Source organism: Arabidopsis lyrata, assembly GCF_000004255.2.
Source record: "Arabidopsis lyrata subsp. lyrata unplaced genomic scaffold ARALYscaffold_3, whole genome shotgun sequence".
Lineage (NCBI taxonomy): Eukaryota > Viridiplantae > Streptophyta > Magnoliopsida > Brassicales > Brassicaceae > Arabidopsis > Arabidopsis lyrata.
Window position 1 is genome coordinate 17,491,148 of NW_003302553.1, and position 26,211 is coordinate 17,517,358.

General features: G+C 33.4%; 1 protein-coding gene and 2 long non-coding RNA genes across 6 annotated transcripts; all 3 read left to right on the top strand.

Moving 5' to 3' along the window:
* Window positions 1-1,968: 1,968 nt before the first annotated feature.
* LOC9321912 lies at window positions 1,969-3,746 on the top strand. 3 transcript variants are annotated; one of them, XR_002333176.1, is made up of 4 exons: window positions 1,969-2,254; window positions 2,361-2,716; window positions 2,805-2,926; window positions 3,580-3,746. It is a non-coding gene; the product is annotated as an uncharacterized LOC9321912 (long non-coding RNA). The 3 variants fall into 3 exon arrangements; XR_002333175.1 differs by having other exon boundaries at window positions 2,361-2,387; window positions 2,550-2,926; XR_002333174.1 differs by having other exon boundaries at window positions 2,361-2,926.
* Window positions 3,747-9,256: 5,510 nt separating this feature from the next.
* On the top strand, window positions 9,257-11,329 carry LOC110229984. The gene is made up of 5 exons (XR_002333260.1): window positions 9,257-9,606; window positions 9,719-9,784; window positions 9,903-9,992; window positions 10,670-10,752; window positions 11,147-11,329. It is a non-coding gene; the product is annotated as an uncharacterized LOC110229984 (long non-coding RNA).
* Window positions 11,330-21,869: 10,540 nt separating this feature from the next.
* LOC9321913 (calmodulin-binding receptor-like cytoplasmic kinase 3) lies at window positions 21,870-25,071 on the top strand. 2 transcript variants are annotated; one of them, XM_021031335.1, is made up of 8 exons: window positions 21,870-22,134; window positions 22,406-22,809; window positions 22,898-23,089; window positions 23,183-23,466; window positions 23,887-24,052; window positions 24,137-24,226; window positions 24,308-24,606; window positions 24,691-25,071. In XM_021031335.1, the coding sequence occupies exons 2-8, from the start codon at window positions 22,515-22,517 to the stop codon at window positions 24,895-24,897; spliced, it is 1,533 nt and encodes a 510-aa protein (XP_020886994.1). In that variant the 5' UTR covers window positions 21,870-22,134; window positions 22,406-22,514; the 3' UTR covers window positions 24,898-25,071. The 2 variants fall into 2 exon arrangements, with proteins under 2 accessions (XP_020886994.1, XP_020886995.1); XM_021031336.1 differs by having other exon boundaries at window positions 21,870-22,809.
* The last annotated feature ends 1,140 nt before the right edge of the window (window positions 25,072-26,211 follow it).

Genomic DNA, 26,211 nt, shown 5'->3' on the forward strand with positions numbered 1-26,211 from the left:
TAGCAAGACATGTATATTATAATTCGAAAAAGAAAAAGTAATGTATATAAGTTTATCCATGATTTTTAGTCTAATGGTTTGTGTTATAAGTGTTTAATTAAGGGACAATTATTAGGATGTGACCAAAAATTATAGTAAAATTAAAAAATATACCAAATCTATCTATAATAACAATATTTGAGAAGTGTTTTTGCTGACGTGTCGGACTCTCGGCTCTTGTTGAGCTCTTGATTTTGCGTAATTACTTAAATACCTTCTATTAAATTAATTCGAATATTAATTAAAATTAAAAAATTAACTGACCCTAAAATATAAAAATTCGATATATTTTACATTTAAAAAAATAGTAATATTCTTAAACACGAAAAAATCTATCTATAATAACAATATTTGAGAAGTGTTTTTGCTGACGTGTCGGACTCTCGGCTCTTGTTGAGCTCTTGATTTTGCGTAATTACTTAAATACCTTCTATTAAATTAATTCGAATATTAATTAAAATTAAAAAATTAACTGACCCTAAAATATAAAAATTCGATATATTTTACATTTAAAAAAATAGTAATATTCTTAAACACGAAAAAATGAAAAAAATAAATAAATTTGGATCAAATGTAGTTTACATACCTTTTTTATGACGGTTTATCGTTTGACCAAGAACATCCAATGATTAATCTCCACCAATCTAATCATGGTCGTGAGTCACATACAATTACGTCGGAGAAAGGATTGGTCGTGTCTTCTTATTTTCTCTTCCTTTTCCGTGTTTTTTTTTTCCTTTTTGGTTCTTTTTTTTTTTCAACAAAAGATGTTTCTCATAATTAATCGTTTAATTATATTTTTGATATATTAATGGTAAATTTATGTTGTGATAATTACGAGCCAATTTTTTTTAAAAGTAAAATTTACTTTTCTAAAATATATAGATATTGCCGATAATATCAAAACAACTATCATATATTCTTTAAATTCACAAATCTGATAAAATAAAAGAAACTTTCTTTTATATTTTATACCGATAATGATGGTGTATCTAAATAAATGTCAAATATAATTGTAAATCTAAAAAAAATTATGTTATTGTTCCATTTTTTAACAAATAAAATAAGGAATATTTTTTTATAATTAATATCCATAGTAGTTATTAATTGTTTTTAGGAATATTAATTGTTTTGATAAAGATTTGATCTAACACAATATATAAATCTTCATTTCTTGTTGTTGTAATTATCTTCAAAAATTAAAAAAATTAGATCGTACACCGCCTTTCAGTTTAATATAAATACCTTCTCTAGGTTTCACTTTCAAATCATAACTAACCCCATTTTTTTTGCTTTTTTTTTTTTTGCGTTTTATTTTATTTGGCTTTACACATATGAATTCATGGTGTTTATGTATTGTTATAGGTTACGGATGCAACGTCGTTAAACAATTCCAGGACAATTAAATTGTTGATTCAATCGAACATATGGTGAGTTTTTCACTTTAGTACTTTCATGTTTAATATTTAAATTATGCTTGGTGTATTGAGAAATCTATAAGCTTTCCCATAATATTTTGCGAGCAGCTTAGATTTCATATTCTTCACTAAAAAAAAAAAAGAAGCTTTGATTTTGTATTTACCATATTCTTCACTAAAAAAAAAGAAGCTTTGATTTTGTATTTACATAATTTGATATCAATTTGATTATTGGTTCCATCATGATGCAAATTACGGCCTCTCAACAACCCCAATAGACTATAATCGTTGGGAACTCTTCTTTTTCTCTTGCTTCTCTCTGATTATCTTTCACCAGGAGTCTCAATTATTATTATTTCTTTGTATTGATGCGATCAGAAGTTTTATCTCTTTTTTTAAATAATGATCTCTTTATGGATTTTTCATTTAGGTATGAACATGGTTTGTTTCACGGGGTATTTCGGTGTCTTTCCTTGAATCAAGGCGTGTAAAAACGTAAAACTTGCTTTTATCTATCTTTTTTTATTGTCACGTCTTTATCCATCTATGTAACGCTTAATCATCAATTATTATATTAAACTTCAATAAAGGCTGGTGTACCAAATTCATGGTTTGTTTTATCTGATTAGTGTACCAAATTCAATTGGAACTATATCAGATCCATGAAATTATTGATTATTGATACATGCAGGTTATGTGTGATCCTTATACACCAGCTGGTGTTCCAATTCCAACCAACAAGAGGCACAACGCTGCTAAAATTTTCAGACACCAATCGTTGCCTCCGAGGAGCCTTGGTATGCTCATCTTCTTGTTTTTTTGGCTATACATATTATTTTCGTTACTATAAATTCTAATAGTGTTTGTTTTTTTAAACGATTGTATGTTTTGGATGAATGAAAGCAACCACGATGCATGAAGAAGATTCAGGTGATGTTTCAATTGATCTTTTATCTTTAATTTATCGATTTTCTAATTTTACAAAAATGTTCTCACCGAGTAGAATATACTTTTGAGTTTTGAGTTAAATCTTTCACAGTCTGTTGTGGATTAGCAACGTTTCAAGCCATATTAACTATTGTGTTGTGGCAGTTCGAAAGATTCATATAAATTGGACTATTGCTACAAAAAAAAACAGAATCACAGGTTTCATTCTATCAAAGGAGATAAAGCCTCTTATCTCTACTGTCTTTGAGGGTAAAGATGCTAATGTCATCGCCCACGGAGCAAGAAATTGCGGAAAAACATATCTCATACATGTATTGAAAGCAATCCCATTAAGGTATTGATTATCAGACATGATACTATAGATGAAAAATGCTAATTATTGTATCGCATGGTTTGTAGGGAAATGATTATGCTCTGACGCTCAAAGGAAACAGACACCTTTGACTGTGTCTGCTACTTCTAGAAAACAGACAGTGCTAAGGGGAAATGTGACAGAGAGAAAAGACTAAAATCAAAGCAAGGTAAATCTTTAAGAAACAACTTTGTATCAACTCTAAGCCTCAATATCCATGATATACCTGCATCTGCTCTGTTGTTCAGTTTTAGAACATCAAATAATGATGATTTTTTTTCTCAATGTTTGAAGGAAACGGTTCCGCGAAGCAAACGATTCAGTGAAATGTAAAAATAGCATGTTGGAAAATTTAATTAATACGTCATGAAGTGGAATAATCTAGATTCTTCCTTTACAAAGACGTAAAACAGAGGGTATAGAAACACAGACTAAGAGACCAAGAGTCTTAATTAAGGAGGTTTGGTATACCACTTAACCCTAATCAATCCACTACTTACTTGATAAAGACATATTCTCATCATGTATATTTGATTAGATTAGCTAGGCTCGTAATATGGGACAAAACCCCGAAGATGAGCAAGAAATGCTTTGAAAGATTTTATCGTAGCATGAGTGTCATATCTGCACCCTTCAGTGCTCCCTTGTAAAATCAAAGTATCTGAGTATAGATACTTAATAGGTTTAAGTGTTCTTCGATCTTGGACGATATGTTCCAACTTATACTGATACAGAGGTTATACAGATTTTTGGTTTTTCTAATAAAATAAATTGTTTGCTGAAAGATTGCTATACCTTTAACAATTTTATTTTGTTTGTTAGGGTCACGACATACATACTATAATTGATAGAGAGTATTATCGTCATCGTGGATTCAGGTTTTTCCAAGGACGATAGATACATGGCCGGCCCTATAGACATCAACAAGAAACTTTTGCTGTAACCCAAATTTTGTTTCTGAAATTCTTCAACAAAAATTATTTATGAAACGGACCTAATTTTATTTATTTTACTATAATTGGCCCTAAATTTTAAAACCTTTCAAAATAACCAAAAACTTTTTTTTGAGTATTTGGCCCTTCAAATCTCAGGGCAGGCCCTGGATGGATAACACTTAGAGATTTTGATTCATGTTATCGGTTTGCTTAGTCATACTTTTTATGATTTTAAAATTCATTGGAATTTATCAATCTTTGTTTCACATATACCTTCCTTGGGTGCGATTGATTACTGCGCATTCGCATCTTTTAGGAAAATTGATACTTAATTTTGAGTATGTTTATTTCCCTGGTCCCATAATATCTTTTGTTTGGATATTTTATTCTTTGCATTGTTACGGTTTGATCTATTAATTTAAATAATTATATTTAATTGGTTGGGTCGTGAGTGTTAGCAATATTGAAGACGGAAAACCAATAATAAAGTGTGGGATCAAGTTTATGTGGAATTAGAAGATGAATTGTAAGTTATTAATTTAGTCAAAATTAGATTTGTTATAGTTTAATTTGGGTAGTATACTAAAAACATAATTTTATAATAAATTTACGTCTATAATGTCGACTACATGGTGGATACTGTTGTAAATTTTTGAGAGAACGGAGTAAACAATGTGATAATATCACCATATTTATCATGAGATTCACTAGAATAGAAGTCACTCGAGGTATTCGAATATTGTTGTTTTTCATGTATATATAATTTCTGAATATTTATTAGTCGATCACATTTCTATGATATTGTTTCTTATGGTTTTGGCTACTATTGTTTGCAATGGCACCCGAATGATGCTAAAAAATATGTGTGCTGAAAGTTGCAGGAATGCAGAGTTGTTTTGTGCTAAGGATCACATAAATTTTTATTAGTTACTAAGCTTATCTATTTTTTTTGTTTCCATTTTTCCGAATTATTTTTTTCCTAAACATGTAAATATGATCTAAAATGAAGTTTGAGGCTTTACAAAAGATAAATAATTACACAAAAGCAACCTTGGCAAAAAAGAGATAAAAACAAGACTACAGTAGAGTAAAGAAAGATTTGGAAATAGATAACGAATCCAAATAAGCATAAGCTTTGTTCATCTCGAAGTGATGATGTTTCGTAGCTCCACTCCACCATCTTGAAAATGATTTGAGCAGCAAGCCGCAAGGAGTTATGGAGAATGTTATTACGCTGTCGCCAGAACTTATAAACCACCACTTGAGATGCTACTTTTCTAAGCAAAGAAGGCACATGACTGGAAGAGCGTCAGGTCCAAGAAAATAGCTCAATCCAAGAGCAAAACAACCTTTGTTGTGGAAAAATCCTAGAGAAAACTAAATTCCACTCCTGGAAAGAGCTCACAAAGGAGCAGAAGGTGATCATGAGACTTCGTTACAAAAATGCAAAGACGACACTCATCAGATTGAATTTGTCCTCAAGAAGCCAGTCTTTGACGAGTGGGCAATTATTTAAGTGACTCTGGAGAGGAAGAGCGTTAGGACAAAGAAAGTAACTCAGCCTAAGAGCAAAACAACTTTTGTCGAGAACAAAGCCTAGAGAAAACTAAATTCCACACCTGGGAAGAGCTCACAGAGGAGCATGAGGTGATACCGAGACTCTGTTGCAAAAGTGTAAAGACAACACTCATCAGATTGAATTTGTTCCCAAGAAGCCAGTCTTTGATGTGTGGGCAATTCTTTAAAAGTGTAAGGAGAGGAAGAGCGTTGGGTCCAATAAAGTAGCTCAGCCCAAGAGTATAACAACCTTTGTTGAGGATAAGGCCTAGAGAAAATCAAATTTCCCACCTCAGAAAAGCTCATAGAGGAGCAGGATGTGATCCTGAGACTCCGTAGCAAAAGTGCATAGACAACACTCATCGGATTGAATTTTTCCCTAGGAAACCAGTCTTTAACGACTGGAGAGGATGATTGGAGATTTATTTAAGTGTCTCAATAGAAGAAGAGCGTCAGGTACCAGAAAGTAGCTCAACCCAAGAGCAAAACAACCTTTGTGGAGGATAAATCCTAGAGAAAACCAAATTCCACACCTTGAAAAAGCTCACAGAGGAACACGAGGTGATCCCGAGACTCCGTTGCAAAAGTGCAAATACAACACTTGCCCCCAAGAAGCCAGTCTTTGATGAGTGGACAATTATTTAAGTGACTCTCGACGGTTCAAGAAAGTAGCTCAAGCCAAGAGCAAAACAACCTTTGTCGAGGACAAAGCCTAGAGAAAACTAAATTACACACCTGGGAAGAGCTCACAGAGGAGCAAGAGGTGATCTCGAGACTCTGTTGCAAAAGTACAAAGACAACACTCATCGGATTGAATTTATCTCCAAGAAGCAGTCTTTTACGAGTCGGCAATTATTTAAAAGTGTAAGGAGAGGAAGAGCGTTGGGTCCAATAAAGTAGCTCATCCCAAGATTAAAACAACCTTTGTTAAGGATAAGGCCTAGAGAAAATCAAATTTCCCACCTCGAAAGAGCTCACAGAGGAGCATGAGGTGATCCTGAGACTCCGTTGCAAAAGTGCGTAGACAACACTCCTCGAATTGAATTTGTCCCCAGGAAACCAGTCTTTAACGACTGAAGAGGACGATTGGAGCGAGATTTATTTAAGTGTCTCAACAGAAAAAGAGCGCCAGGTGCCAAAAAAGTAGCTCAACCCAAGAGCAAAACAACCTTTGTGGAGGATAAATCCTAGAGAAAACCAAATTCCACACCTTGAAAAATCTCACAGAAGAACACGAGGTGATCCCGAGACTCTGTTGCAAAAGTGAAAATACAGCACTTGGCCCCAAGAAGCCAGTCTTTGATGAGTGGGCAATTATTTAAGTGACTCTCGACGGTCCATGAAAGTAGCTCAGGCCAAGAGCAAAATAACCTTTGTCGAGGAAAAAACCTATAGAAAACTAAATTTCACACCTGGGAAGAGCTCACAGAGGAGCAAGAGGTGATCTCGGGACTCCGTTACAAAAGTACAAAGACAACACTCATCGGATTAAATTTGTCCCCAAGAAGCCAGTCTTTTACGAGTCGGCAAATATTTAAGTGACTCTAGAGAGAAAGAGTGCCGGATCCAAGAAAGTAGCTTAGTCCAGGAGCACAACAACCTTTGTCGAGGATAAAGCCTAGCGAAAACTAAATTCCACACCTAGGAAGAGCTCACAGAGGAGCATGAGGTGATCCCGAGACTCCGCTGAAAAAGTGCATAGACAACACTCATTTGATTGAATTTGCTCCCAAGAACCCAATCTTTGACGAGTTGACAATTATTTAAGTATCTCATGGGTAGAAGAGTGTCGGTCCAAGAAGTATCTCAGTCCAAAATCAAAACAATCTTTGTCGAAGATAAATCCTAGAGAAAACCAAATTCCATACCTCGAAAGATCTCACAGAGGAGCAGGAGGTGATCCCATACTCTGTTACAAAAGTACAAAAACAACACTCATCAGATTGAATTTGCTCCCAAGAAGCCAGTCATTGACGAGTGGGCAATTATTTAAAATAGTCTGGAGAGGAAGAGCATGATATCAAAATTAACGTAAGAGTTTTGACATCAATATCTTTAGGATAATGGAAGGAGTTTCCAAATGAACATAATCTTTAAACTTCAATGTCTTGTAAAAATTGAAGGATTTTGTAAGTTAACATAATATTGTCGATGTCACATTATTGTCATTGTCACATTATTAAATTTGAAGTCAAGAACTATTGGTACCTTCGAAATTTCTGTTGTTTGTAGTTGTGAGCGTCTCCGGTATCGATTACCGTGGTTTTATGTCAATAAATTTTTCGCTGAGTGGAGGCAATGTATTGATGACATTACCATATGTATATTCAGATTTGCAAGAACTGAAATGAGTGAAAGTATTTTGTTTTGGTTTTGTTATTTAACATGTATTGTTGGGGTTTGAGACATTGAAACTATATTCCTTTGATAATTAAGGTACACGAAGAGGTACTGCTTCATACAAGTGTTCGCAGATTCTATTCAATCATTCTTGTCATGATGTAACGAGGATGCGAGATATCTTTTCCAACAAGAAGAAAGGACAAATGTCACACATCCAATTTTGATCTTTTGATTATCTTTGGTTGTTGATGAGCAAACCAAGACTACTAAATTTATACTTTCTGGTTCTAATGATTTTAGTTTTCCGTTTTGCATTTTACTATATTCAGAGGATAATAATCACTATTTTCTCGCAATAATATATCAAACGTTATGGCGTTTTACCATAATTCTATATTAATGTCGTTATAAAAATTATACTCTTGACAAAATTAAATCAATAATTGTCTAAAACTTATAACCCTAAATGACTAAATCTGGTTTTAATCAACATACAACCCCGCGCCGGGCGCGGGGACCTCCCCTAGTATCCTAGTATATAAGGAAAACACGAGAATGTGCACACATCAAAATTAAAAATTTGATTTTGTAAAAACTTGTAAAACCTTTAAAATACTTTGTAAAATGTTCCCGCAAAAAAAATTTTTGGCGGGAAAATTTTTGGCGGGAACATTTTACAAGGTATTTTAAAGGTTTTAAAGGGTATTTATAAGGTTTTACAATGTATTTTAAAAGGTTTTACAACGTATTTACAAGGTATTTATAAGATATTATAAGATTTTACAAGCTATTTTATAAGGTTTTACAAGTTTTTTATAAGGTTTTACAAGTTATAAATACCTTATAAAACCTAATAAGTATCTTGTAAAACCTTTTAAAATACATTGTAAAAACCTTACAAAACACTTGTAAATACTCTGTAAAACCTTTAAAATACCTTGTGAATTTTTCTCGCCCAAAAAAATTGCGGAATCACTTTTCCCGCAAAAAAAATTTGTGGGATCACTTTTCCCGCCAAAATATATTTTGTATTTTGTGGACCTAATTTTGCTTCAAATAAGGGTCAAAATTGTCATTAAAAATTAAAAGAGGGCAAACTTAAAAATGGACTCTCAAAAGGGGTATTTTTGAAAAGGGGTATCTTAAAAGGGGTATTATTAACAATCTCTCATGATTTTATGTATCTGAATTATTCATATATCGTATTTGTATGATCTAACTTATTTTAATATTTGATGTGTAATTTTTTATGTCCAAAATATTTTAATTCGAGTTGTGTAATCGCTATAATCCGAATTTTTACCTGAAATAAACATACTACATATCTGTTGGTGTTGAAAAAACTGCTGAATATAGCTGAATTCAGTTTTATGCAAATGGTAACTGCGGAATTGCTGAATCTGGCTGAATCCAGCTGAATAATGTTATCATGTTACCATTTAAGGCCTAAGAATCTTATATACGTTTAAATGTTGAATTCGTTATATTAATAAAAGACATGTATTAGTTACACTCCAAAGTTAATTGTCAGTCTCTTTCGGATATTGATCCAGCTATTAATTCATAGAGCTAACATTGATTGATCAATGCACTCTCTCTCTCTTATGTTGAAGAAAAAAGTAAATAATGAATAGAATTTTTTTTTTTTTAACTATAAAAGGGCTTTCTATTAAAATGCAGAAAAAATGAAAATAGTCGATGCCTAAGAGGCTAGTGTTTAAATTCGGCCCAATTAAAAACAATAACAACAGCCCATAGTTTTTTGCCTTTTGCTAGTACAGAGAAACTCCATCACTACGGAGCTCTCTTGAACCAAATTGGGGAGAGCGAAAATGTGTGGTGATTCATATCTTCGAGTTCGTTGTAAGTACCGTCGTAGCTATGGAAGGGAAGAACTGCTTCGCTATTGCCAGTGATCGGAGGCATGGTGTGCAATTACAAACCATCGCTACTGATTATTTGTGAATCTCTAAGATCCACAACTTTTCGATTTTGCTACTGATGTCCAGTCATTGTAAGCTCTCGTGACTATTCCATACTCCTTTCCTTGGAGAATTTTAGGTCAATTACAAAATTTAGGGCTTCGTTTTTTATTTGTCTTTGGGACTGAAGTTATATTAGCTTAGGGAATTAAGAGACATGAAGCCAGAAACTTTCGCTAGTCATGTATCTGCCATTCTTTATGAGAAAAGGTTGGTGAAATGTCGTCTTCTCCCATTTATAGTTAGTTTCTAGTTACCTCTTAATCAAACTGATTTCTTATGATTTATGTGGCTATGCAACTACTAAGTACCATCTTCTTCATTTCAGATTTGGTCCATACTTGTGTCAACCTGTGATTGATGAATTGGGAGATGATAACAAACCCTTCACTTGCACAATGGATTCGATTGCAGCCAAGTATGCTCACTTTCTTTCTTTGTCGAGTCTCCTATTATTTCTTATTTTCATATATAATGATGCCATTTAATTTGGTTAGTAAGTGAGTGTAATCCTGCAACTTGCTAGGTAAGTTAGAAGGATCGTGGATTAGTGTTTTTTTTTTGTTTTTAGTGGAATAATGTTTTGGTCTTTTGTCGTCCAATTCAGTGTGTATGTATGTCATATGAGTGAACTTATTATATACGTGTTGAGCTGATTCAAATATGAGTTCTAATAATTGCATTGGTTATGTTCTGTTAGACCTGCAAGTAGAAATATTTTTATATACTTAAGTGTGATTGTTTATATTTTATTAATGAAAGTGATAGGAGTGTGTGAGACTATAAATTCAATAAAACTTGAGAAAACCTAACTACATGAGGGGAGTTATCATTGGTTGGACATTCTTTATAGGTTGATGCAATCTTATCAACCTTACAATTCAAATATACGAAATATAAATTAAAACGCAATGCCATATATCACCAAGAGAAGAAACCATTCAGAAAAACAAAACTAATTCTATAAGTCAAAAAGATTTGAGAAATATCCATAGAGAGATGATAGACAAAAATTATCTAGAGATCTATTGAACCACCTTTTCATACGCTAAAACTAATTATATAGTTTTTCTTTGAATTCCTTTGTGCTTTCAGATTCTAAGGATTCCGTCACGGAATCGCCAGTCAAATCTTTGTTGATGTCATGAAGAACAATATGAATGAAAGATGAAAAAGAGGTAATTTAGGATGAAAAGAATCGAAGGTCTTTGAAATAATTTTTGGTTCTGTTTAGAAGTGTTGTTTTTCGCTGGAAATGAAATGGACATATACGATTAGGTTTAGCTGTGATACATTTGCAAAAAATCTTTGTGAGCAAGCAAAATCTCTTCAACTTAATCATAATTGGCTAGAAATAGAAAACTAAATGACTAATTATTAAAGTTGTTATAAAATTAGTTCCAAAAATCTTTATTTACCTTTTATATAGGAAACATATGTGATTTGCATCAATATCTTTAGCATTATAATAGGAAACAAATTGATTGTCAAATATTGGTTTTATGTTATAAATACAGTCATCGTGATATATTTCCAAAATCTATATATTAATTTCGTTTTCCTTTTTTGTAGGAATAATAAAGCTAAATTCGATTTTATGTAGCGAGTATCAAATATGGTATGATTCTATTGAGAGAAATTCGGATCAAAATCTCAAATAAGGTAAGATCCGAGAGTATTAATTCCGGGTCAAAAACATTAAATTTCCGGGTCAAAATTAAACAAAATTTTGACCCGATTGGATTCCTTAAAAGTGTTGCAAAAATATATAGTAGATTTAAAATTTTGGAAAGCTTAAAATAAGGTGCTTTAAAACAAAAAAAACTTTCTACAACAAAAAAAATTAATTAAGGAAATATTTTGGTTGTGCTAAAAGAAGTAAAATTTTCTAAAGCTTAATTGGATTTATTTCAAAGCTTTTGAAGTTTTTTTGCTTTGTACTTGTCAATCAAGCCTTTAATTTTTTTTTTCACCAAATTAATTATATATATATATATATATATATATATATATATATATATATACATTTCCAATATACATTTCTGAAAAACTTTGGTTTCCGAAATCATTTACAATGTAATATCATTGTTTTAAATGTTATAAATGATAAACTCAAGATAAAATTTAAATTAAAATCTCTCTTACAAACTGGATCAGATCACTTTATCTCCGCAAATTTTCCTCGGATCTTCACTTAAGCCTTTTGTTTCGCATATAGATAGGTCAATCTTTCATGGTAGAATTTTTCGAGATAAAAAGAGAAATAATGATGATCGAAGGCTAACAATAAACCATAAAATCAAAATCAAATCTTTGCTTTATACATATGTTGAAAAGAAAATCGAGATAATATATCATATAAAAACTAATTATTACACTTACACTCTTATTAGTGGCATATTCCTTATTTAAATTCTAATTTTCAAAATTAATAATTGAAAAATATAAAATTATACAAATTCATCCCCAAAAATTCTCATCAATATAATCCTGCCAAAAAAAAATTCTGCCAAAATTTTCCGGCAAAATAAAATTTTTCCGCCAAAAAACATCCACGAAATTTAGGAAGAATTCCACAAAATTTAGAAAGGATTCCACTAAATTCAGAAAAGATTTCTTGAAATTCATGAAAGAATTCCACAAAATTTAGGAAGGATTCCACGGAATTTAGGAAGAATTCTTTGAGCTTCAGAAAGGATTCTATGAAATCCTTCCTCAATTTCGTGGAATCCTTCCTAAATATCCTGAATTTCATGGAATCTCTTAAATAATCATTTCTTGAAGTTCTAGAAACTTTTCCTGAATTTCGTAGAATCCTTCCTGAATTTTGTGAAATTTTTTTGCGAGAAAATTTTGACGGGATTTTTTTGGCTTTGCGAAAAAATTTTGACAAACAAAGGTTGGCATGAAAATTTTTACACGTTATGGAAATTGTTTGGCTAGAAAAATAAATTCTCGCTGGAAATTTTCACTTTTTCTTTATTTTTTAAATTTAATTACTATAATTAATTAATTAAAATTAAATCTAAGGTTTAAAATTAAAGATTTGGGTGCTATTTGTAGAACTTTGCAAGTGTGGTGCTGTTTTTGAAAAAAAAAACATATTTTAGTGCTATTTTGTCAATTTTCCCCTATTTACAAGTAAATTGTTTTTAGAAGAAAATATAATGGTTAGTTATTAGTGGTTATGGTTGATGAATTAATTTCTAAGATTCAGAATTTAAATTTCAAGATTTATAGTTTATGATTTAACTTTTGGCAGTATATATATATATATGGTCATGAAGATTTAATTAGGTATATATAGGGATATCTTATACAGTACTATTATTTGGGGAGTACATAATAGAAAGTAACCTTACCTTTTGTAAGTAATTACTTAACCATGCTATTAGAGATACAACTTTGAAAGAGTAAATTAATTTACTTCATTAAAGATAAACATGTCAAATACAAATTTATTCAATTTAATTAATTTAATTTAAATATAAAATTAAAATACATTATTAATAAAAAAAAATGACCAATCAAAATGAACATATAAGATTTAATATCTAATTTGGCATATTAATTTGTTATTAATCATTATACTCCATCTCTCCTTTTTATATGATTCTATTTTTGTGAAACAAATAAACCATCATATCATCCATGCAATAGTAAAAAAAGTAGATTTTTTCCGCATTACCAAGCTTTGAATTTTAAAAAAAAGAATATAAGGGGTTGTTATTGGATTGGGGTTTTTAAGGGACTTGAATTGATAGATAACTAGATCCGGACCCACACGTACGTGCGAAGTTATATTTGTGGTTGTGTATTTATGTATAGAGTTGTTTTGTTTGTAATTTTTTGTGAATAGTTGGTTTTAATTAGATTTCGGTATCAATTTTAATCAAAGTTATAGGAACATAGAGTTTAGAAATGTAAATGTCGGTGTAAAATGAAGAGAAAATTTGAATAAGTATTGGGCATTATGATTGACTAAGGGAAGTGTATATAGATAAATGATAAAAGTAATTTTTTGTTTGTGTTGTAAACAAATTAGTTGTATTTATATAAAATTTATAATGTTAAATTGAACAAATGTTATATTTTCTCATTCATAACAGATATACCGTATATGTTTGTAGATATATTTATTTGGTATAGCATTTATAACCCAAATTTAAATTGGTTTGATTTCAATCCAGTTTGTGAATGTTTGAAATAATAATGGTTTCACCATGAAGCTCGGACCAGAAATCGACTGTCAACTGGATTAGTATTCAGTTGTATTTCTTATTTAACTCGTGAGCTATCAAAATGGATAAAACAACCGCCAAAAAAAGATTGAAACTTTGTGAACCGGATTGTCAAGCCGGTCAAACCCATCCTCTAAGCAGGTTCCACCTCGTTTTTAAAAAACTTTGACCCACGAAAAAACTATCCCGCAAAACTTATAAAAGGATATAGTAACGTGTGGGGTTATGATCTAGTGTTTTGTAAAACATATCTGTGCGAGATTATGTTTGTACATATATTTTTTGGGTATAAAATTGATAATCCTAATTCATACTCGTTTAGTATTCAGTTTGGTTTCAATCTGGTTTATGAATATTAGAAATAATAATTGTTTCATCAGTATATATTTTAAAGTTCGGACCGATCCGAGCGGTCGGATTGGGTTGACCGTTGAACCGGATAGTGGTACCTAAAATAAATATATTATGGTATCGAAAATAAATTACTAAAAAAAATGGGAGATTGACAAAAATAGCACTAAAATAAGTTTTTCTTCCAAAAATAGCACTACATTTGAAAAATTCCATAAACGGCACTATAAACTTTAATTAAATATTAAATATGAATAATTAGTTTAATTAAAATATATAAATAAATACAATTAGAAATTTCCCGCCAAAATTTATTTTTCCCACCAAAAAATTTCCGAAATGTAAAAATAGTTTCCCGCCAAAAAACATTTCAACATTTTCCCGCAAAAAAAAAATTCCGTCAAAATTTTTCTGCCAAAAAATCCTTGAGATTCAGGAAGGATTTTACGAAATTCAGGAAGGATTCCTTGAATTTCAGGAAAAGATTCTTCAAAGGATTGCACAAAATTCAGGAACGATTCAAAAAATTCAGGAAGGATTCCACGTAATTTCGGAAGGATTTCATAAATTCATAAATTTCAGGAAGGATTCCACGTAATTCAGGAAGGGTTTCACGATTCGTGAAGTCCTTCCTAAATTTCGTGAAATCCTTCCTAAATTTTGTGAAATCCTTCCTAAATTTCTGGGGTTTTCTTTTTGCGGGAAAGTAGGACATAAATTTTTTTGGCTGGAAAATTTGGACGATATTTTTTTTCCCGGGGAGCGAAAAATTTTTTGGCGAGAAATTTTAACGGAAATATTTTTTGGCGGGAAAATTTTGATGGGATTTGGTTTTGGCGGGAAAATATTAACAGTGAATTTGTGATTTTTGGTTTTTATTTATAATTATTTATTAATTTAAAAATCAAAAATAAGGTGCTATTTTTGTCCAAAAAACTTTTAAGTGATATTTGTGTCCTAAAAATTGATAAATTAAACGACATGAAATTAAAGCAATTCTTCTACAAACATAAATTTACCTACATCAAAATATTGTAATGCTATTTTCTGAAAATATATTTATCTATGATTATACTATTGGTTTAGGAGACACCATCAAATCAATTTTTGGAAAACCCCTCTTTATTCTCACTAGCCCCTATCCTTCCCAATTTTTTCATAAACCAACTCTACCCCTTATCCTTTAATTCTACATTTAATTTAATACCGACACATTCTTTATTCAACCAATCATATCATTTCTCTCTCTTCTCTCATTAAAATCCAAACCTACCAAATGTCTCTTCTTTTACGACATTAAACCCTAAGAGACTTTTTTGGTGGAGCGGATGATAGTGGTGGTGGTGTCCTTGCTATGTACGTTGGAGAACCATTACGACAATATCCGGCGGTGGTGGAGAATGAAGATAAAGATGTATAAGAGAATGCATCCGGAACTATTTTATGGAACGATGAGATTGATATTACGGTAGGCCAAGAATTTAGAAGCAAAGAAGCAATACAAAGTTTAGTTGAAAAGGCTGGACATAATAATGTCTTTGAGTTTGTTGTAAAGAAGTCGGAGCCGTTGAGATATGTGGTGGCATGTTCAGAAGCACATAATCGGTGCGATTGGTATATACGAGCTGCGAGGGGTGATACGACTAAGCCTTTTTCTATACAAACTCATAGAAAGATTCATTCATGCTCTCAGTCAAGTATAAGTATCGGGCGGCGAAGTAGAAGGAAAGGCACAACAACTATGGTTGCTTCTTTGTTGGCTGAAGATTATCCGGGTAAACTTACGATGCCACCTCCAAAAGATCTTATTAATTTGGTTCAAGGACGATTTGGTGTGCAAGTGTCATACTCTACTGCGTGGAGAGGGAAAAAAGAAGCTACAAATAATATTCGAGGTACCCCAGAGGATGGTTTTAGGCTTGTACATTCATATATGTACATATTAGAGAATATGAATCATGGTACAGTTTCATATGTGGAAGTGGATGAGGAACAAAAGTTTAAGTATTTGTTTTTCGCATTGAGAGCTTCCATTCAAGGCTTTCGAGTCATGAGAAAAGTGATCATTGTGGATGGAACCCACCTTAAAACTGCATATGGTGGAGTGCTAATTGTTGCTACGGCTTAAGATCCCGATCATCACCATTACCCGATTGCTTTTGGTGTAGTGGATGGCGAGAAAAATGATAGTTGGACTTGGTTTCTCAAGAAGCTCAAATCGGTTATACCGGTTGATCTTGAAATTGTGTTTGTTTCAGATAGAAATCAAAGTCTCATCAAGGAAATAGTTGAGGTCTATCCGTCGTCCCACCATGGGCATTGTATCTTCCATTTGTCTCAGAATGTGAAATTAAAGGTTTATGGAGTAAACAAAGGAGTATGTGGAAAAAAGTTCCGGGAATGTGCTCGGGCTTATACTGAGGCAGAGTTCTTAAAGCTCTATGATATTTTTTCGTCTACATATCCTTCGGCACGTATGTATCTAGATGAGTGGGCGGATGTGACGAAATGGGGTAGATGTTATTTTGGAGGAGAAAAATACAACATAGGCACAAGCAATTTTGTTGAATCTATTAATGGTGTTTTAGAGAGAGCAAGGAACTACTCACTATTGCAATTGATAGATGCGATTGTGGGGAAAATCGCGAAGTGGTTTGCCAAACATAGAAAAGCTTCTGGACTATTTCCAAGTGGTCAATATATATATATATATATATATATATATATATATTTTTTTTAAATAATTTACCATTATAAAAAATGAAAATGGGCCATCCTAAAAAAGGAGTAAGGCCTTGGGCTTTACAGAAACATAAGATAGGTACAAAAAGGAGAAACGGAAAAAACAGATCCATCACCGGAGGAGTGGATCGGAACCTGCTGACGACCGGAGGCAGAGATTTGAATGGTAGAACCAGCAAACACAACCCCCACAGCTTTGCGGCAAAGCCACTGGATCAGATCCGTCGACGGAAGCGTTTGATTTCTATGTCCGGCTCCTTCCCGATGACCCACCTAACCCGCCACAGAAATCCCGGACCGCTTAAATCCCCGACAACCGGCTCTACCGGAGTTATGTCCCGTACCTAGCAACCTAACCCACTGGGTTCTAACACCACTCCTCTAGATCAAGCGTCCTCCGCAACTCCGAGCAAGATCAAATCAATCCGGTCCGGCGGATGCTAACAACGCGACGGTTTACATAAGCTGGTGGCTCAAATAGCCTCCATAAACCGGAACTCACGAGCGCCCTCTAGGAATCCAAATAGATTCCGCAGTTAACCGCCAAAACAAAAAGCGTAACCCTCCGTTCTCCCACCGACTTCCGCCGCGAACCGCAGCTACCAAATTGGAATATTTGGTTCCTTTTGTGGAGAAGGAACTCCATCTTACAACTAAGAAAGCAAAAAAGTTGGTGGTGAAAGATCTAAACGGTTACAATCTTGAATACAATGTGATTGGAGGCGGTGGTAAAATTTATTTGGTTGATTTGAGAAGCAAAACATGCTGTTGTAGAAGGCTTCAGTGTCCTTTCCGGTGCCAACCTACATTTCTTCTTAGCACACTTCTTAAACTTCTACTTTTTTACTATCTTTCCACCGGTTTCCTTTTCACCAACCATCTCTAAGTCAGCCGCCTCATCATCCCTAGTTTTCTTCCCACCAACAGAGTCATCATCAAGTGTATCATCACCTCCAACAGCCGGCTCAACATTCTTCTCAAAACCAAACTCATCATCAAGTGTATCATCACCAATCTTCTCAAAACCACCTCCAACAGCTGGCTCAACACTCTTCTCAAACCAAGCTGCCTAATCCCAATCAGTCCTCAAATCTTGTGTCTTCTCACTTGTTTCTTCTTCTTCTCCATCTTTTCCTTTAGCTTTCCTTGCCTCAGCTGCCCTTTCAAGCTTCTCCAATCTAGTACTCAAGTCTTCTGTCTTCTCACTTGTTTCTGCTTCTTATCCATCTTTCCTTGTTTTCGCTACCCTTTCAAGCTTCTCCAATCTCAGATACATATCTTTCATACCTTCTGCAACCGCTGTTTTCATCATTCTCTTTACCAAATAAGGTGCCAGCAGCTCCTCCTCCTTTTGTTCAGCTGCTAGAACATTTTGTTGCGGCTCTTCCATATGTTCAGCAGCTTGATTATGTCCCTCTCCACATCCTCGATAATCAACATCCATCTTATGAAGATCCTCCCAACAAATCTTCTTCTGTTGTACATCGAGACGCTCAGTCCATGCATCAGCAATAGGGTCCAATTAATCCTCAGCTTCAGCTCGCTCCATAATGTCCAGCAAAAGAGCTTCCTCAGCCGCTGGTGGTTTCATAATACTAATGATGTCCTGCAAAGAACAAGAAAACAGAGGTTAACACATTCATACATAAACACATTCATACATAAAGATAGAGTGAAAAACCTGTCATTCATATATAAATTAGTTCTTACCTTAGTTGTTCCTAGCGCTTGGTTGACTTCTTCAAGTGGAAAACCTGTCATTCCATTGTCTTTAAATTTCTTCTTGCACATCCGTGGACATCCATCATTTGCGCCTATTACACCTTCTTGAAATTGTTTGGATAGCTCAGGAATGCATTGAAACGCCAAAACCTATACACATTCACACAATCACATATCTTAAAGAATCCAAAACAGTTATACTTATTGTAGAGAAATACAGAATTTTACCTCAAGAGGAACTATGAACCCTCCAAACAAATGGTCAACTTTCACTTTGCCATTTAACCGCTTCTTCATCAAGTGATCAATTTGGTTCATAGTGTCTTCAAAAGTAATCCGCCCCCAAGGAAACTTTTTTACCTCTTCCAAATCATTCACTATCTTTAGAACAAATGGATGTATGCTATTGAATCTTCTCCCTCCTTTTACTATCGTGCATTAGAAGAGTAAGACAGCCACATGCAATCGATCTCAGCCACCTGCAATCGATCTCCACCACACGCATCTTCCATTGATTGCAGCATCTTTTTCACATCACTCACTGTTACACCTCTTGTTCCAAAGACCCTCTCCACAAAGTAATAGCTACCAAAACTGCTTGCATTATAATCTGATACATAGTCCCTACAATCAAATCCAGTGATCAAAGCTTGTTCTTTCATCGAGTAGCGTATTGGAACGCCATTCACCACAAACCAGCTTTCCCTCTTCTTCTGTGTTGAAGCAGTCCGCATAAGGAGCAACAACATACCCTGCAGCTTATTTTTCCCTTTCCTAACCAAGTGAAAGACGTGCTTGAACTACTTGTCATCTCTAAACCACTTCATTTCTGTGTCGTTGAGCTTCCCACTTATGGCAGCCACCGTGTTACCAATGGTACACCTTGTTGATATCTTCAAAGTCTTTACATACTCCTCGGGACTAAAGAAAAAACTCTCAGGTTGAAGAGGTGAAGAATTATCCTCTTCCATCTCCTCTATTTCCTACAATACATCAATTTTACATGTTAGAGAAGTGCCACATCATAGTTGTACGTATAGGTACTCTGTTGTACAATTCAAAATTAAACATGTTTACACTGATTACCTCATGGTCAGAGACATCATTCGCAGAAGCCGATGCGTCCCCTTGATCTTCCACTACATCATCCACTACAGCGGGTATCTCTGATTGGTTTGGATCAGATTGCTTTAGTCTTTTGGATCTTCTAGGAGAAGATAATCTTTCCCTTGTAGAACTAGATCCTCCTTCTCTAGTAGTAGTCATTGTGATTAGTACCTGCAACAACACATGATATTCAATATCAAACATTCAAAGGCTAAACAATCTCATAATCTTTAGTTTTTAACTCATTTCATAGACCATCTATACGGAACAAATTCATCAAATCCGAATTGTAATCATACAACTAGTCACAATGGCTATTAACAGAGGCAATTTCAAATCAAAATTGTAATTCAAATTCAAATTGAAACCAAAAAAATTCAGATTATAATCATAAAAAAACAACAAATTCAATCGAAAACTCATCCATAATCCATCTATTTCAAACAAAATCAAACTTTAATTAAACCAAAATCCAATTAAACCTAACGCAACACAATCAATCGAAGGATCCTTATTAAACCCTCAAACAAAAGAAAAAAAACCAAATTCAATCGAAAACCCATTCATAATCCATCTGTTTCAAACAAAATCAAACCTTTATTATACCCAACACAACACAATCAATCTGACTCGAACCCTATTCAACTTGTAATTATGGTGTTACCCTTGAACGATTTTTTTTCATTTACTCTTCGAATGTAATATTTCCAATGGCATTCCTTGTAATATCTTACAACTTTAAGGTCTTTTCTTATCTAGTGATTCCCAATTAATAGTATAGATATGTGGATTGGATTTTGAAGTCCAATGCTTATACGTGGGGGTAAACATGGGATTTTGAAATACTTGATAAAATGCTCGGATTGTTTTTGTTCATGTTTATGAGTAAAAATACATTCAAATCTAAAATAAACAAATCAAATGAACATTGAATAACGATTGTTTTTAATTTATTTTAGAATACATCAAACAAATAATAATCCACTAACAGCAGAATTTTAACATACTTTTGCAAATACATAATTAAATAACACTTGATTTCAAAATCCATTAAAAAACCTCAATCTAATAACACCCGCTAAATTTTTCAATCTATGAAGAATTAAATGTAACAGATCAAAAATTCAGACTTGAGTAATATATTCATATCTAATAGTTTGTTCCGTATTCACATGAATTCTACTGCGTGATTAAATGTGATAATTTATTGATCTTAACCATATACACTGTCTATCATTTTGTAAAGAGCAACGATTTGACCATATGATTCGAGGAAGGGACCACAAATGTCAGTTTTTGAGAACGCCAACGATCTAGCGGTGTTTCGAAAGGACCAAAAGCTCAAATATCTCTTCTAGTCAAAAATTTCCAAAATATACCTTTTAAAAGATTTTTTTTTTCTTGTATCCAAAAACTATTTTTACTATTGATAATATTACCTTACAACAAATAAATTTCACTGTCTAGTAAATAAAGGATTTATACATGTCCCTCAACAAGAGCTCAAATATCTCTCCTCAACAAATTATCCCAAATGTACCGTTTAAAGCGGTTTGTGCAAATAAAGAGTCCCCAACTCGTTAATTTTTGTAATTTTACCTTTCACCTCCAAAAAAATGCAAATTAATCATACACAGTCAAAAGTAATACATAATGTAACTTTTTTTCGCTACTGTCAAATTCGTAAAAGTTTTGTGAATAATATATCAAATTGAAACCACACGATAATGAGTTTAATTGTACTTTTTAAAAAGTAAAAATTTAGTATATCTGACCGTGATGAAAACATTTACATTCTCGAAAACGTCCTAAATATAAAACAAAAAAATGCATGTTAATAAATTTTTTAGATGTTTAGAAAAATATATCCGAACCAAGATTTTTGTCACAACGGACCGGTCCAAGAACCCATTTATCCCACAAACGGACCGGTCCAATAACCCATTTACCACAGTCTTTTAAAGTGGGCTAAAAGGCGCTTCTTGTTCACAGGAGAAAGGTCTATATTCCAAAAAGTACAATTTTCCAATAATAATTTTCCGACTATCAATCAATCATTCTGATTTGTGGTCTGGTCCGGTTTGATCCGAATTTACAAAAACTATTTCAATTAATTTTAGATTTTTTTGTTTTTTTTTTTCCATTACCGTCATCTAACAAAGAAAACAACACGAATTTTCCTGAGACGGAAAAGAAACAGAACACGAATTTTCAAAGTTTTCCACACGATGTCTTCCATGAGATCGTTACCACGTCCCTAACTCTCCTCCTTCAGACAAAATACTTTTAGTCTTCTTTCTTTGGTATACTTGTCTGAAAACAAAATAAATCTTTGTTTTCGGTCAAACTGATTCATATACTGTACAGTCAAGTCAAAGCTACAAGATCGTGTTCCAGGTTTTGGTCTTCTCTTCCTTAACTTTTCTGGGTTTTCTCTAAATTGGTCTCGTCTACAAGTTCCAATCAAAAAGTTTTCTTCTTTAATTTTGCTTAATTGATTTCTCGTTTTCTTTCTTTTCTTGGAAACCTTTTATTTCGGAAATTGAGAGTTTATTTAGGGTTTAGGTGATGTTGGAATCTCTTACTAGATCTTTGCTTTAGTTTAGTTGGTATTGAAATGGAACCCTAATGTTGGAAGTTTTCTAAAGCTGAGTTTTTGTTTCTACAGGTTTAGAGAAAATCTTCTGAACTCTAAGATTCTCATAATTGAGTTTATAAATGGTTTATTGAAGCTGAGTCTTTTCTATTTTGAGTATTTTGTTGATATAAACAAAATTATGGGTGGAGATGATTTGAGCTTCACAAGATTGGTGTGTACTGCTTTGTTTGGTCTGTTAATGTTATTGCAAATCAAGGAAACTTCTGCATCAGCATCCTTTGTAAGCTCGAGCGTTTGTCGGTCTGATCACTTGACCTACACAAAGCCTTATCAACAAGGGAGTTTGTTCACAATTAACGGGAATCCAGTGGAGAAAGTCCGGTTTTGCGAAGCCTTACGGTTTCACAAAGCCAATGGTTGTATCTTTGGGGATTCTTTCAGTGATGACTTCTGCACAGTTCACTATCTACTAGGTTGGCTCTATTGATCGGTTACGCCAAATTATATATAGTAACTGAATTCGGTTATGTGCGACATTGATCAGCTTCTGGTTTTATGCAGGGAGAAGGTTTTTGGAAGAGAAATCTGTAAAAGATTCCAAAAATAGTAAGCCTAAATCTGAATATAGCCATGTTAAAGTCAGCATGGCAGGAAGCGGGTTTCTTCTCTTGTTTTGCGGGCTTTGTTGTCCTTGCTTCCATAAGGAGAGGAAAGCAAATAGTCATGAAGTTCTACCTAAAGAATCTAACTCAGGTGACTAAGTGTCTCTCACATTTATCTTTCTTTTGTAACTGTTAAGCTATGAAATAACATTTGACATTGGAGCTCATGTATATCCTATCACAGTGCACCAAGTTTCCTCTTCTGAAATGAGCCCTTCTTCTGAGAAGATTCCGCCTAGTCCATTCCGGGCACCACCAAGTCCGTCCCGTGTACCGCAAAGTCCATCTAGATATGCTATGTCCCCGAGGCCTAGTAGACTGGGACCCTTGAATCTGTCCATGAGTCAGATTAATGCAGCAACCAGCAATTTCTCAGACACTCATCAAATCGGTGAAGGAGGCTTTGGGGTAGTCTATAAAGGCTTCCTAGATGACGGCCAGGTGGTTGCCATAAAACGAGCAAAAAAGGTACTTTTATAATTCTGTAGCTTCAATTTTCTTATGGTATCAAATTTGTAGTAAAGTTTATTTAGTCATGTCCTATAATGTTGATAGAGACAATGTTGACAGAGGCTAATAATAGAACCTTTACATGATCAAGCGTAACTTTTTCGGTATTAGAGTTCCAAAGGCGCTTTGGTCTTGTAGTGTTAGGAAATCAAGTTCTCACACTAATTATATGTTGTTTAGTCTTACTAAGTAATGGTGCTTTGTGACTCCAAGATTAGGACTCGAACTAGATATCTATTCTCGGTTTTTTAATCTTGAAGATTAACTATCATTTATACTAATACAGTGCCATTGAGACCTTAATCACTGCACTATCTGAACTAATTAGCAAAATACTCCTCAAGTGTTTTCAATATGTAGATTATACTTTTCATGTAGGAACACTTTGAGAATCTGCGAACGGAATTTAAAAGTGAAGTTGACCTTTTGTCTAAAATTGGTCACCGGAATCTAGTGAAGCTTCTTGGTTATGTTGATAAAGGAGACGAGCGACTTATCATAACCGAGTATGTCAGAAATGGTACACTCCGCGATCACTTGGATGGTAAGAACTTGTTCAAATCTTCCCAAGCTTGTCGCGGCTATAATAACATAGGAACAAATAATAAAGGCTCATTTGTTATTGCAGGTGCTCGTGGAACTAAACTTAATTTCAATCAGAGGTTGGAGATTGTGATTGATGTCTGCCATGGATTGACTTATCTCCATTCTTATGCAGGTAGAGAATGTTGTACTTAATTATTTTTTGGAGAGTAGGGATCTTATTTGAGATTTTACGATTCTTTTTTCTTTGAAACAGAAAGACAGATAATCCACCGTGACATAAAATCCTCAAACATTCTACTGACGGATAGCATGAGAGCCAAAGTGGCAGACTTCGGGTTTGCAAGAGGCGGTCCTACTGACTCGAACCAGACCCACATTTTAACTCAAGTGAAAGGAACCGTTGGTTATCTCGATCCTGAGTACATGAGGACTTATCAGCTCACTGCCAAAAGCGATGTTTACTCGTTCGGGATTTTGCTTGTGGAGATACTCACAGGCCGTCGTCCAGTGGAGGCCAAGCGACCTCATGATGAGAAGATTACGGTTCGATGGGTAAGCCACTTAATAATGTTTCTTCTCCAACTTGCATCATCCATTACTAAATCGACTTTGCGGGCATTTCAAAAATTATGGCAGGCATTCGACAAGTACAATGAAGGGAGAGTTTTTGAACTGGTGGATCCAAACGCGAGGGAACGAGTAGATGAGAAGATACTAAGAAAGATGTTTAGTTTGGCATTTCAATGTGCTGCTCCTACCAAAAAAGAGCGGCCGGACATGGAAGCTGTTGGGAAGCAGCTTTGGGCTATAAGATCAAGTTATCTCAGGCGGTCAATGGAATAAAACATAATAAATGATTTTTCACACGTCACAACACCAAATGCTATAGTCTCTCTGTTGTTAGATAATATTACCTCTTTTACATTTTGCTATCAAACCACTTCTTCGTCAGATTTGAAATGAGATGTCTTATTCATCACTTGAGATTCTGAATGACACATGAACAAATTCGTTGAACTCGACTTCTGTGTTAAAGATGTGAACTCTATATGTGCATTCACGTCAATAGGTGTGAGCAAAAAAACCACAACTCAAAAGATTGAACCGCCAACTTACAAATAAGTTAAACCGAAACTTAACCGAAATATTTATAAACCGTTGTCTCATTATTCTTGAATCCGAAATTTTTTGAAACAGAGACCATATTTGTGTAACCATACCGAACTGAACAGAATAAACCAAAATTTTATAACTGTAGAAAAATAGGTAACAAAGAATAGATTTTATTACTATTATTTTTTTAGACTTGAAAGTTAAATATAAGTAACAAAGAATATAGATGAATCTACTTATACAATTATCATATATTCAAATTTATGATTAGTGACCTCAATTGTTGTATTTGAACCGCTTATACAACTGTCGAAATTAAAATAATGCATATCCAGAATTTGAAAACTTACAAAAAATTTTGATTATTTTATGACAAATTTATAGAGGATGCTACAATAATTTAGTTTAAGAACATAACATAACATTTTTTATATAAAAATGTTAGTAATGAGTTCTAACAAAAATTGGTTTCCGACTTTCAAGTTGAGAAACCTTCATTGTTTCCTAGTTTTTGAGTATTTCGAGTCTGCGATTCTCAAAACTAAGGTAACGTTTACAACGAACGTCACAAATATCTAGATAATAACTAATCATTATTTTTCCGAATTGCTCGTGGAAGTATTATTGACGCACCATGATCTTGATTGTGGCAAGTTGCTCCATCGCTCTTATCTTTGAGCTACGGATCTATCTTGAATTATGAGGCTTCTCTTTTCTACTTTTTTTGTAATAAACTTTATCTATATTAATCTTTTTGTATCCAAACACGAAGTTGAAGAATTTGTAAGCTTTGCTCCATTTTGGGGTTGAATGAAATCAAGTATTTCTTTGTGCAAAATAAAAACATAAAAAAGTACTAACAAAAATTTATTTCAGAAAGAACACTAAAATTATATATTTTATATTATCTTATATATATATATATGTGTGTAAATTTACATGATTATCAATTATATTTACATAAACATTTTTTTAAAAAATATGATTATATTTTCTTATCTTATTTTGTTATTTTTACATTAATTTTATTACAACCAAACCAAT

What these genes read in the sequence shown, in the direction of transcription:
- LOC9321913 (XM_021031336.1), top strand. Translation starts at nt 22,515, where the DNA reads ATGGGTGGAGATGATTTGAGCTTCACAAGATTGGTGTGTACTGCTTTG. An exon ending in CACAGTTCACTATCTACTAG is followed by an intron (nt 22,810 to 22,897) that starts GTTGGCTCTATT and finishes GGTTTTATGCAG; the next exon opens with GGAGAAGGTTTTTGGAAGAG. An exon ending in ACTCCGCGATCACTTGGATG is followed by an intron (nt 24,053 to 24,136) that starts GTAAGAACTTGT and finishes TTGTTATTGCAG; the next exon opens with GTGCTCGTGGAACTAAACTT.